Source organism: Pelophylax lessonae, assembly GCF_965119305.1.
Source record: "Pelophylax lessonae genome assembly, chromosome: 1".
In the NCBI taxonomy this organism is placed as follows: Eukaryota; Metazoa; Chordata; class Amphibia; order Anura; family Ranidae; genus Pelophylax; species Pelophylax lessonae.
Window position 1 is genome coordinate 367,369,737 of NC_138768.1, and position 14,413 is coordinate 367,384,149.

The window sequence follows — 14,413 nt, forward strand, 5'->3', positions numbered from 1 at the left end:
GCGTGTGCAGTAGCAGCTGCCATTCAGAAAAAATGTATATATAGAAAGGTGCAATGATGTTCATGATACAACAGAACAAAAATTACACTAGCAGCGCTTGCATAACCTTATAAATAAATGAATACTTATAAGTACAGTCCAAAGTGGTGGAAGTGCTAGATGGTGCAAATGACATGCGCACTCGTAGTGACTACATCTATAAAGTTCATATAAAGTTCATAAATTAATCAAGCTGTATCTCTTTCTTCACCACGGTGCCGTATCAAATCTGACTGGACCACCTTCACCACACCAGCGTGAATCCCCCGTGGTAATGGACACTCACCAAAAGATTAAATTAATGGAGCCTTTGAAACACATATGGGCTTGCCACTCCAGGAAAATAGCTCTACCACTTTGTTCAAGATCCTCCAATCTCCACAGAACCAATACCTCCAAAGCTCACAAGCTCCATTTCAAATGTAATGGCATGTAAATCAGAGAAGGGTACTCATAGCGTGATACAGTAAAGCTAGAGTTTCATTAATAAAACAACCCCCTACCCCGTTACATATGCACTCACATAGATACAATCCAATAACAGCATGTATAAAAATGAATGAAGACCTGGGTCCTACGATAACTCCCGGCTCTGCTGACTCGCCACTCGGTACCTGTAGCGAACGAGTTCCGGGTGTGACGTCAGACGCTGGTATCCAAGGTGACCGCGTGCTCACGCTCTTACGCGTTTCATCATCAAGGACTTCTACGGAGAGCGTGGACACGCGGCACGGTCACCATCCTATATCTGACTCCGAAGTGGGCGGTACAGGCGGCTCTCCCAATCACTGTCATTAATGACCTAGAGGCACGCCTGCAGACATCCCTATCTGGAAGAGAACCTTCTATTTACAAACAGGTTGTATTATTGACATTATTATGCGTCACCATCTCCCCGGCAAATAGTTAACCCCTCACGCTCAACAATGCCTCCATTGTCAAAAAGGGACACGTCTGCCAGGTCATACGAGGTTCATCCACAAAATAAAATATATAGCAATATCAAGCTGGGTGATACCACCAATTGTATACAGTATAATCTCATACTCCATATATGTAAATGAGACTGTCGCCTCATAACCAAGCATGACATTGCAGATAAATAAGAATAAAAACAAAAGGAAAAAAATATACCCTATTATGACTAATAAAAAGCAATTCTAAAAAAGCAACATAAATAAATCACATGATATTAAAAGTCATAAAACTATATATCAATATTGGACTTAAAATGGTCATCCTAAAAACAATAATAAAGGACTGTAAATTTGTAAACATTGATGCATGGGACCACACACTGGGAATCACAGGAATTAATATGTATAAAATACTAGACAAAAGCAAAAAATTGGATTAAAATACAGACATGATGAAGAATGAAAGTGATGAAGAATAAAAGGAGGGGTGGGGGAACCCATAATCCCCTATAACCATCATGTGTTGAAGAAAATTAATAATTACAGTACTTATGAAACAGTTTATATCGAGATCTATATTTAACCCATTAGGGTGCAGAGAATTAGTGAGAAAGATCCAGTGGGTTTCTCTTTTAGAGAGTTCACGAACTCTGTTTGAACCCCCTCTACACTGGATCCATTCTCTCTATACCCCAGAATTTCAGAAGAGCTGGATCCTTATTATGATGCCGCTTGAAATGTAAGGATACGCTATGATCCTTAAATCCTTTTCTAATATTTGCTAAGTGTTCTGAAATTCTGATAGCTAATGTTCTCTTAGTGCGTCCAATGTAGATGAGACCACATGGACATTCAAGACCGTACACAACGTGAGTTGTGTGACAAGAAATTAAGTCCTTGATCTCAAAATCCCACCCGTTGGCTGATGAGTGTTGTCACATGAAAAGATATAATAAAATATTTACAAAAATGTGAGGGGTGTACTCTCTTTTGTGATATACTGTATATCACTTATCAGGTGTAGCACTAGTTTTGAGGATGTATTTGCGCTGATTATACACAATTTCACTGGATGTTATCATTTATGGTAAAAGGCCTCTTGCACATGGTATTGATGTTTGAGCTTCTGCTTGGCCAAAATTTTAGGTGTTTGTTTTGCGTGAATTTGCGTGCATATGTACATTCATGCATTTGTGTGCACAATACCTTCCTAGGGAAAATCGATTCATATTTATGCTCATAAGCATATTTCGATTGCACCGGTGCAAAATACTGACTGGGAACGCAGATTTTCCTATTTTTTTTAATGAGGAATACTCAGCACTTGTTTACTCGTCTGTGTGCACAGGCACATTGTAAATAATGGGCGAATCGCGGTAAAATCGTCCAATCAGAATTGCGGGACTCCTGTCGCCCAAAAAAAGAACAAGAACTGCTTTTGGGCGACAGGCGTCCTGCAATTCTGTTTGCGCAATTTTACTGTGATTCCTCGGGTGACAATCGGGGCAAAATCACGCCGCATTTGGGGTACCAAGTGACAGGAATTATAGCTAAATTTAAAAAAATAAAAGATTTTTGAGATTTTTTTTTACTATTTTGGGCCAGAAAAAATCAGGAGATAAGCTTTAACATTTGCCACTAAATGAAAGCCCAAACTGTTCTGAAGAAAACAGGGTATAATTCACCTGGATACACTAAGTAGTTGTGATGTGTACAGTTTTACTAACACATCTCAAAGTTGCAAAGTTAGGGTTAGCTGTTAAGATTTGTATTGACCCTGGTTAAAATCTGACACTCTTTAATATGACTTAAGAATGTTCTCACTCTTGACACACAGGAAAAGTACAAGTTAAGGAATCTTTTTTTAACACAAAGTTTATTCATTAAGTTTGATGGGGAAAAGGGAACAGCCATTTTATTTATCAAACATGTATTTATGATTAAGCAGATATATTGGATGTATATGTTTTAAAAAGTCATATTGTATAACAGCTGTTGTCTTCAAAAGCCATTTATACCTCCTGTTGTTAGATTGCTATCTATGCTTTTGAAGACCTGTCCAGTTGGCTACTGGAAGTAACAAGTCTTTGAAGATCTGTTCAATCAACTAATTTGGAAGTGACACGTCTATGTTAAAATGTCCATCCGCATATCAAAGGATGTTACCAAAGACTCATATGTGACTTTAAAGAAACTAGATAGCTAGGTTCCATCCAATTTAGAATGTATAAAACTGTATTAGAAACCCTAGCCAGATAGAGCAATGTTTATTAAAGAGGTTGTAAACCTGAAAAAAAAAATTCTCTTCTTTTTGCAACCTGTAAGAGAAACACATAATGAGCTAGTATGCATCGCATACTAGCTCATTATGAAATACTTACCTTAGAACGAGCCCCCACCATGCCATCCGCTTACCTCTATGATGGGCGACATGTCCAGTCGCCCGTCTTCCGGGATCGAGGCATCCGGCCATCTGATTGGCCGGAGCCGCGGTGATGTCACTCCCGCGCACGCGCGCGGGAGCCGATGGTCACGGCACTGGTCTCTGAAGGAACGGCACGAGCGGCCGTTCCTTCAGAGCGCATGCGCCAGTGACGTCACTGGCTGCATGTAAGGTAAATATCTCCTAAACGGTGGAAGTTTAGGAGATATTTACAATACCTATAGGTAAGCCTTAATATAGGCTTACCTATAGGGAAAAGTGTCAGAGGAGGGTTTACTTCCTCTTTAAGCCAACAGAATGTATGTAACTGGATTGTTCTCCAAACATGTTTACCTACATGTTTGTCTAATAAATATAATTTTCAATCTGGCTTCAACAGTCAAAATATTACTTAAACCCGTGAGTTTTGGGGTTACCCTTACAGGTTCTATAAAAGAGAAAAATAAATCTAAAATACTTTATGTTGTTCCTTTTTTTAATAATTTTGGTATATTTGGCGTTATTTTCGTTTTTTTGGGCAATAGGAAAATAGAGTCAAAATAGCAACTTTTTAAATTGAAAAAAAGACAGTAACACAAGCATGTACCCAATGTTAAAAGTTGCTATTTTCGCAAAAAAAAAATTTCGCTACCATGAATACAGCCACAGCATCTGTGAGCCTGTGCTTAATTTGCACGAACTGCTGGCCCAGCTGTACATAAACATTTTGGTTGCAGAAATAGGCTTCTTTGTGATGGTGTATTGTGGCCATGTAAATGAGGTCCAACGACTAGTTACAAGAATGATAGCATGCATTTTCTGAAGCAAGTCAGTTATCACAGCCTACATTTTTCTTGCTACAATAATCTTTTTAAATGCATTTTTCATCATATATGCGGCTTTAATTGCCAAGATTTAATTGCCAGTTTGCTTTATTACCTGATCTGATCTAGATTCAAGCATTAATGTCCAATGTAAATTATATATTTTGGTTAAAAAAGCAAGTACTTAAAAACAAAAAAGTAAATAGAGTTATAACTCTAGCCAAAACAGTTTTTTGTAGTTTTCATCTGAGTGAGGAAAAAAAACTCAGAATTCTTTTACATTGCTTTTTCCCAGATAAGAGGATTCCCACCTATGGAAACCATTTTCACTGGGAAAAAATCCTAGTTTAATAATCACTATCGCTGGGATAGAAAATTATAGTAAATCTCCCAACAGAAAAACAGACAACAATAAAAACAAGACATACTGTACATTCTACCAACTTCTTAACCTATCCAACTGAGCAGAAAAAAAAAAAAGGTTTGGATGGACTGTCACTTTAATTTATAATAGCGTATATCCAATTGAAAGTAAGGAAGTAAGGTTTGTATTTTTACCCCAAACTCACTAAGAACACCAAAGTCCATTGACGTTGCCTCCTCAGCTCTTGGTACAATCTTTCTTGGAATGCTTCCATATGGAAGGCCCATTAGCATCTGTGTTATAAAGAAAAATATAGTTAGTATTAGGACAATTAATATTTTTTTTTAATATGTTTTATTTAGTGCATTAATATAACTTGTTAAAAAAATATATAATGTGCAAAATAATGCTTAGGCATGCAACAATTCTCTGAATAAATAAAGTACAATAATAATACTTTCTTCTAAGTTCTAATGTTATGGTAATAAATGCTGTTTTCCACCACCATAAAAAATGTATTTGGGACAGGAATGTTATTAGAATGTTTGACACAATGCTTTAAAAGATCCCTGTCATGGTGTGCTAGTTTTGTGATTTGAGCCTACAGTGTGCTGTTTTTATATACAATACTATACATAGAATTTTTAATTTGGTATTAGCTGTTTTATTCTGTATAAAATTAGGTCAGTGTATACTGTACATGGCTCTTTTATTAAATATTTTTTAATAGCCTTTGTTCTTTGCAATTACAAATAAAAAAAAGATTTTCTTTTTTATTTCTGTTAATAATACAAAGTATTATTTCATTTTCCGTAGTGAATTCTTTCCTTTCCAATCTCTCTCCTCTCTATTATCCCCTCCTCCTATTCTTCCTTCTTGTCAGAGAATTCACTGTGATCACTCCTTTCCAGGATCTAATTTAAATATGAAATTGCACATTTTAGTGATTGCATTCCTTTATAAAGGCTCCACTCCCTCTGACCCTATTACACTATTCAACTGTTACTGTATTTTGAAGGCTAAAATCAGATACTGAGGCAGCATACTGTCCGCTGAACACTACAATAGACTACAATTTATACATTTAGAACCTTTAAGTAATAAATAGATGGCTTCTCTTTCTGCTGTGGCGACATTTTTCAGAAGCTCATTGCACTCTTTGCTTTAGATGCAACTCAGCAGTGGCCGGGCAATCATGAAAAAAGGTTTAAATTACAGACTACAGACCCCGGAGAGCAGCCGCGAGGCTGGAACTAAGTCTGTAAGGGCACGAGCGGAGACGTTGTTTTTCCAGTTTTATCCTGTTTTGAGTTTATGATTTGCAGTGGCTTTTTAACGTTTTTTAAGTTTGATGTTCGTGTGAATAGTTTTAAAATAAAGGAGTTTTTAATCTTCTACACGATGAGGAGCCTTCTTTCTTTTACATTTTGAGCCACAAGTCGTATCCAGAGGACCCCTACATACCAACAGGAACCTGGAGCATATGAGATCAAGCGCAGACTGATTCTTGCTGGCGGATGCCAACAGGAATCCACGGGATCTGGTAAGTGAGCTACCTTACCATTTGGCACCCGAGGTGAAGTGGAGGGTCATACCACTACTTCATCCGCACTTTGCACTGAAAGGACTATACTGCACTCCTTGCACTTTCTTCTTTCCAGCACAATATTATGGACTACATATAAACCACTGGTGTTAGTCTCTGGTTTTCATATTATAATTTTATACAAATGTGCACATAATATATGTTATTGTATTACGTTTATGAGTTCACAGCCAGCACATGTAATGCACTTTATGGATGGTATTCACAGACCCAGTTAACATTTGCACTTTAATATATTGACGGTGACATTTTTTGCTGTTATATTTTTGGTGTTATTTTTAATACACAGTTTATATGATTTTATATGATTTATATGAGTATAAGGCACTTTTAATTAATCATAGTATAACAAGCTGGGGTGTTTGTACAGTCCCCACCACCAGTGGTTAGCGCAGTTATATCCAACTATTTTGCACATATCTAACTATATATATAGTTTTGAACTTGCTACTTACCATTTCAGAAATGATATCCCAGAGGTACGAGTGATAACACACACACCTTGTAGACTATACCTGAAGGTGAAGGCCAGGTAAGGGAACAATTATTTACACATGCAGGGCCTTGCAACTCCATGGTTCCAAGCCAAGACCCTAATTTCAGCCCCATGCACAGCTGAGGACCATATAATGATAGCCCAGGCACACAGGGGGTGTGTTTCAACCACATGATTAAGCCCTGTGGATGGAGCAAAGCATGTTGGGGGTGTAGCCTGGACCGAGTGTAGGCTGAGGCTGAATCCACTCATTACACAAGGGTTTTGTGTGATGTGCGGTTCCTGGGACTTCTTTTCCTTCAGCATTGATTTCTTTGAGACAAGCTCCTTCACTGCCTGCACTACCAGCAGCTGTCAGCATTTAAGGACCTACTTGAGTCTGAAGCAGCACTCATAACTTCTTCAATGGTGCTCCTCCTTCCCTTTTTCCAAATCTTTTTAGTAAACATACTGTAGTTCAAACGCAAGTCACTGATCAGGCCACACAATGCATTTATGCTGATATCCTCACTTCCACTCCATCCCTAATTACTGCCCCTCCTATATTTATAGCTCCCTACCCAAAAAGGGCACAGGAGGCCACACACCCACACAAGAGAAGGTGCACCACAGCAGAAAAATATTACCCTTTTTTTCCCCCAGCCTACAAGATTATACCTAAAGTCATGAGACATTCATAACACTTCATCTCAATATGAAAGTATAGGTGAGTGAGATTTTTGGAGAATAACATGAAAACACTAAAAGGGAAAAATATAGATGCTAAAGCTTGTTTAGCAAAGCAAATATTTTGCTAGAAGCTTTTTAAATTTTTCAATTTGTTTGGTTTTCAAATTATTTCTTTCTTTAGTACATCTTATTTATTTCCCTTACCTCAGGTATGATAATCAGTCCAAGCACCATGCACAAAAGAACTATGTTAACTCCATACATCCATCTGAGAAATATAAAGTATGATGCCACAGAGGATCCAAAGTGACCTTAAATACAAACATTATTGTGTTTATCATTATCATTCATGTCCAAAATAGAACAAAATGATTTTATTTAATCAGATACATTTCTCTTACCTGAAACATGAGCTGCCCTGTAACTATGGGGGCTGTTATAAAAAAACACTACTAAAACGAGGAAACAAGCAGGCTACATTCAGTTCAAATAACTACGAAAATAGATAGATAGATAGATAGATAGATAGATAGATAGATAGATAGATAGATAGATAGATAGATAGATAGATAGATAGATAGATAGATAGATAGATAGATAGATAGATAGATAGATAGATAGATAGATAGATAGATAGATAGATAGATAGATAGATAGATAGATAGATAGATAGATAGATAGATAGATAGATAGATAGATAGATAGATAGATAGATAGATAGATATTATACAGTATCACCTAAAGTATTTAAAATATCCAGTATCTCACAAAAGTGAGTACGACCCTCAGCTTCTTTAGCAAGGCAATGGTCATCTTTAAGATGTGTTTGGGGTCGTTATGTTGGAATACTGCCCTGCGGCCCAATCTCTGAAGTGAGGGGATCATGCTCTGCTTCACTATGTCACAGTATAGGTTGGAACTCATGGTTCCCTCAATGAACTGTAGCTCTCCAGTGCCAGCAGCACTAATGCAGTCCCAGACCATGACACTCCCACCACCATGCTTGACTGTAGACAAGACACACTTGTCTTTGTACTCCTCACCTGGTTGCCGTCACACGCACTTGACGCCATCTGAACCAAATAAGTTTATCTTGGTCTCATCATTCCAGTAATCCATGTCCTTAGTCTGCTTGTCTTCAGAAAACAGTTTGCGGGCTTTCTTGTGCATCATCTTTAGAAGAGGCTTCCTTCTGGGACGACAGCCATGCATACCAATTTGATGCAGAGTGCGGCATATGGTCTAAGCACTGACTGGCTGACCTCCCACCCCTTCTACCTCTGCAGCAAAGCTGGCAGCACTCATATGTCTATTTCCCAAAGACAACCTCTGGATAGGACACTGAGCACGTGCACTTAACTCCTTTGGTCGACCATGGCGAGGCCTGTTCTGAGTGACACCTGTCCTGTTAAATCGCTTTGTGGTCTTTTCCACCGGGCTGCAGCTCAGTTTCAGGGTCTTGCAATCTTCTTATGGCCTAGGCCATCCTTATGTAGAGCAACAATTCTTTTTTTCATATCCTCAAAGACTTCTTTGCCTTGAGGTGCCATGTTGAACCTCCAGTGACCAGTATGAGAGAGTGAGAGTGATAACACAAAATTTAACACACCTGTTCCCCATTTACACCTGAGACCTTGTAACACTAACGAGTCACATGACACCGGGGAGGGAAAATGGCTAATTGGGCCCATTGTACTCACTTTTGTTGCCAGCGGTTTAGACATTAATGGCCGTGTGTTGAGTTATTTTGAGGGGACAGCAAATTTACACTGTTATACAAGCTCTACACTCACTACTTTACATTGTAGCAAAGTGTAATTTCTTCAGTGTGAAAAAATAGAATAAAATATTTACAAAAATGTAAGGGGTGTACTCACTTTTGCCAGATACTTAATTTGTCAGGTATGCACTTAGTAATTCAAAAACTTAAAATGCAATAGTGAATTGATATTGTGGATTTTAAAGACAGAAACTAAAACTGAAGAAGAAAAAGAATGTTTTCTTTTGAAGCTGGTTGCACTAGGATTAAAGCAGACAGAAATGATAACTAGTGCTGATTTATAGTTCTTTTTTCTTTTTAAAGAGACACTGTCAACAAGTTTGAAAATAATTGCATGTAAAAGCATAGAAAAGTCAAATATTTCATATGGTTACTTACAGCATAGCCCTCTCCTCTTCTAGGAGTATTTATTTACTCTCTATTAGGTACAGTATAATCTTCAAGTTAAGTCCGAATACAAGTTTAGACTGAATCATGACTGTTCTAGCGATCGATCCCTCCAGCTATTCACCTGTGTTACTAGAGCCACCATGCACTTGACTGTGAGGGATGCTGTTTGTTAGGATAATCACAAGTAACTTTGTTCTATACTGTTTTCCTGAAGAAATTATTCTCAGCATGACTCTGATGTTATAGAGTCTTTTTAAACAGTAGCGTTTTATTGAATTGGTAAAAAAAACAAAGGTACACCACAAGCCAAATAGCAACACATTTTGTCCAGTACAGTAAATGCCAACATGAGAGACAGGAAAGCAATAGATTTATAAACAAGACAGTCAGCCTAGTTAATAAACTAGGCAGTCAGCATGAAAATAAAAAAAAAAATATACACAAAATAGGAAAAAGTTAACCATATTTGTCATTCACACAATTCCCAAAATGTGGCACGGTAGAGGGGCATAAATTGTAAATATATAAAAATTACATAAAGAAAAGGGGGGGATAAAAGACAGGAAAGGCAAAAGGAAAGGGGGAGCAAGGGGGGGGGTAAAAAAAAGGGGGGGGGGGACAGGCTGCAGCCGAATAATGAATATGATATCACACTAAACTACCATTTGATAGAGACTAAACTTTATACTCAGATGTATGGAGCTCCTATGACATTTAATGTGACTAATTAGCCTTCTATACAGTATGACCAACCAATGTATGTTTTCATATTGTTCAGTATTTTCCTCTGCTCTCAGATGTATTCTTGTTATTATTGTAGCACTATAATTTCAGGATTTATGAATTTGTGTAGAATCTGCTTTCTGCAGCTGCAGTGAGCAATATTTAGACCAACAGGCTGGTTGTATCCAAGTCGATTGATGGATCACTTTGGATACAATCAGCCTGACCACACATGAATCAAATCTCAGCCAGTCCCTGCTGAACCAGTCAAATTTCAAGCAGCTAGGAGTCCACAGTGAATATAATGGGAATATTTCTGCTCTACACAAACATAAACAAAAGATGTACCCAAATTACCAGATTACTGACAAAAGAGAAGATATTCCTGAGAAATGCCAACTGAGTCATGGGCTAGTAGATTGTGTTCTCCTTATGCTTGATTTTAAACTTATGACTAAAGTATACCTTTAGGTAATTGCTTTGCAGAAGACTTTACATAACTATGTATGATAGGTTTGAGGTGCAGGAATATCTAATGTAGCCATTAGAGTTGCGTATACAGTTCGCCCCGAGCATGAGTTCAGGCCCAACATTGGCAGTTTGCCCAATGAATCATGGGAGATGAAGTTCGGGAAATAAACTTTACTATGGCAGTAAAAAGACTATTGGATAACAATTCCCAATGCAATCTAGGTATAAAGAGAGAGAGAGAGAGAGATAGATGTATTTTCACAGGCTGAATACCAAGAGATTTCATTTTTGCTGCAAGATGACCGATGTGTGCACATGGCCTGCTGCAAGCCTGTGGCCATGTTCTGAGGACCTGAGTTACTCCAGGCAGATCCAGAAGTGAGATGACATCTGATTAGGGGGACTCTGTTGCTGTATCATTGGGACTGGTGAGAGGACACTGCTGCCATTATCCTGTTCCTGCTAGCAGAGACTGAAGATATAGGGACTGGCCATCTAATTAGAAGCATTATTTACTGCCTGCAGACTTTTCTGGGACTGTACTCGTGTGCACTACCATAAGGACTGGGCCCCAACTCTAGCTGACTGAAGAACTAGAGCTAAAGGCTGTTGCTTCACAAGAAATGCCTGTTGTCCATAGAAAGAAGTACCACTTTAGGAAGCTGTACATTTCATAGCTGTCATTCATATAGAGTACACTCTAAAGTGGATATAGCCTACTGTTCACAAAAGAGTTATTGCAGCATTGATTTTTATTACTGTTACTGTTTTCTAATGTCATTGTTTATTGCCGATTGTAAGGTCTAGAACACCATTCTATGCTACTATAGCCTAGTGAACATATTGTTTAGTTAACCACGTCAAAAGTGAATGACCTAATCCTTTACTTATTACTTATTTATGCATACTGCTGTTTACTGCAACCCATGACAATATATTGGGTTCATTTATCCCTAACCAGTCTGATGTTTCCTTTCTGATACTAAACCTTAGTTGTGTCCAGAGCATTTATATTTGTTTATATTTGTGCTCCCAGTAGCAGTGCAGTTTCTATTTGCTTAACCTGGTACCAGTGTGGGCTGAGGTTGTTCTCAGAGTGAGTGAAGAAGGAAGAACAGAGAATCCAATCTACCAAGCAGCTTATGCATGTGTTAACGCTACATTAAAGCAGAAGTACAGCCTAATACCCTAAATTCTCCTCTGCAATCTTTAATATAAGCTGAGTTCATCCTTATGTCTCAAAGCTAGTGACATCACTTCCAGGGAGGGACACTGTTACCATGTAGCCAGTGGGCGTATACAGAATGGAAGGAGATGATCAGAGATTCCTGCCCATTGTTTTCTCATCAGTAAAAATGCATTGTATATCCTAATTCATGAGAAAATAAGGAAATAAAAGAGGGCCATCCACACAGAATATGGGGGGGGGGGGGGTGCAGTGCACATATACAGTATAGCTGTGCTGGGCTTTGAATGAAGACTACCATAGGAGAAGGGAACTGGACACAGAGAGGGGGAGGGGTACTGTCAGTGTAGCTGGAATTGCTCTGGGGTCTCAGCTCACAGTCTACAATGATCATAGTACAGGCAACCAAACTAAGTCTAGTGTGACTTATCATGCAACTTTGGACACACAAAGTCGCATTACAAGTCACAGCCCATTGATTTCAATGGCACCCTTTTCCATCTATGCAACTTTGAAAATCAGCAACCTTGAAAAGGTACCTGCACTACTTTGATGCGACTATGATCCAGAGAGTGTAAAGTTGGATTAAAGCTGCACTTAAAGTCGCACTCTAAATCGCACAACTAAATGTATATGTTCAAAGTCGCATGACAATTCGCACTAGTGGAAACAGAGCCTAAAACTCATTCACATGTATTGAGCAATAGAAATCGATCTGTATCCTTCTAAATTTTCAAAAATGTTCCTTTGTACCTTAATTCTTTCATATATTGCATTGGTCACGTGGCCTCCCCCCTCTCCCTCTCTCTGTCTCTCAGGAGAAGCTGCTAGCCTAAACGAGGCTATGAAGACAGGAGGAGATCATGTTCTGTGAAGGATAGGCGGGATGGGGTCGGGGCTGGGGAGGGTGTAGGCATGCCTAGCTAAAAAATACTGACAACCTTTCCAGGAAGTGAAATACAGCTTAGTAAAATCAGACAAAGGAAGATAGCATTGTTGACGAAGAACAGGAAGAAGCCGATTGTCTAGCTTAGATAAGACTTTCTAAGCTACACAAGCAGCTATCTAGAAAATGAATAATATCAAATTTAAAGATATTTAACATACTATTAATAGGAAAATTTTAATTTTTGACGGTAGTTTGCCTTTAATTTTAATGTATTTCTTACAAGTATATTTATGGTAATTCCACTTACTTTCAATTTCTTTTATTTTCATTTCCCAGGGTATGCAAGCAGTTTTAAAATTTTCAAAATCTCTTTTGAATTTCATCCATTTCTGCAAATAAAATACAGGTTTTATGCTATAATAAGGTACAATAAAAATGCATTGAGGTTTACATTGCTAAACATGTAGCTAACACAGCAATGAATGCAATGTTTGAAAATGCATTGATAATCACTGCTGACACTAGTGAAAAAAGCTACATTATTTATTGTGCACATGGGGACCTACTCCATGTCCTCCCATTGGTTTGGCAAGCAAAAAAAGGAAGGTGTACTGTAGAACAGCAAGATCTCCATAAATGGCTTCCCCTACTGTATCTATGCAATACTGAAATTCTACATACAATGGAACAAACAGTGAACATTAATTGCAGCTGAAATGAGTTTAGGCTAATATACTTTTAGCTTGAAACTCCTCCCTCCCCTCTATATACACTGCTTGGCCAAAAAAAAAAAAGTTGCCACCAAAAAAAAAAAAAAAAAAGGTCACATACTCTAATATTTTGTTGGCTTTGATTACGGCACGCATTTGCTGTGGCACTGTTTCGATAAGCTTCTGCAATGTCACAAGATTTATTTCTGTCCAGTGTTGAATTCATTTTTCACCAAGATCTTGTATTGACGATGGGAGAGTTGGACCATTGTGCAAAGCCTTCTCCAGCACATCCCAAAGATTCTCAATGGGTTAGGTTCTGGACTCTGTGGGGCCAATCCATGTGTGAAAATGATGTCTCATGCTCCCTGAACCACTCTTTCACAATTTGAGCCAGATTAATCCTGGCATTGTCATCTTGGAATATGCCATTGCCATCAGGGAAGAAAAAATCCATTGATGGAATAACCTGATCATTCAGTATATTAAGGTAGTCAATTGACCTCATTCTTTAGGCACATGCAGTAACTATCTAAAAGGATAGTTACTGCATTCTTAGTTTAGTTAGTTGCTTAGTTAATTCCAGGTGGCGACTTTTTTTTTGGCCAGGCAGTGTAAATTTCCTTACTATATTCTTTTACCATATAATGAACACGATTATGGCTTAATTCACAATATACACTTACCTTCAAGTCTACATAAAAAAAAAAAACATTTTAAAACCATTGTATAATAATACAAACTGTTCATATTCCCAGCACAAATTACCGTTTGTGAAATTACCTTAGCCATCATGATTTTATATGCATAGAGCCTTCTTCCCTTTCCTCTTCCTAGAGCTCCTTCAAATTTCTCAACAAAATCATGTGACTCCCTGATTACAGAAAAGGTGCAATTAACACAAAATGTCCACATCAAAAGATAACA

At 38.0% G+C, this 14,413-nt stretch overlaps 1 protein-coding gene across 1 annotated transcript in view; it reads right to left on the minus strand.

The window, feature by feature from the left end:
• The window catches only part of LOC309544384 (transmembrane channel-like protein 2-B), a gene marked incomplete at both ends in the record, with an annotated part of 202,500 nt that overhangs the window by 142,161 nt on the left and 45,926 nt on the right, over positions 1-14,413 (minus strand). The window contains 4 exons of the mRNA XM_082243297.1: positions 4,761-4,859; positions 7,542-7,648; positions 13,084-13,165; positions 14,270-14,360. Coding sequence (XP_082099423.1) covers positions 4,761-4,859; positions 7,542-7,648; positions 13,084-13,165; positions 14,270-14,360 — 379 coding nt within the window. The remainder of the gene's footprint in view (positions 1-4,760; positions 4,860-7,541; positions 7,649-13,083; positions 13,166-14,269; positions 14,361-14,413) is intronic.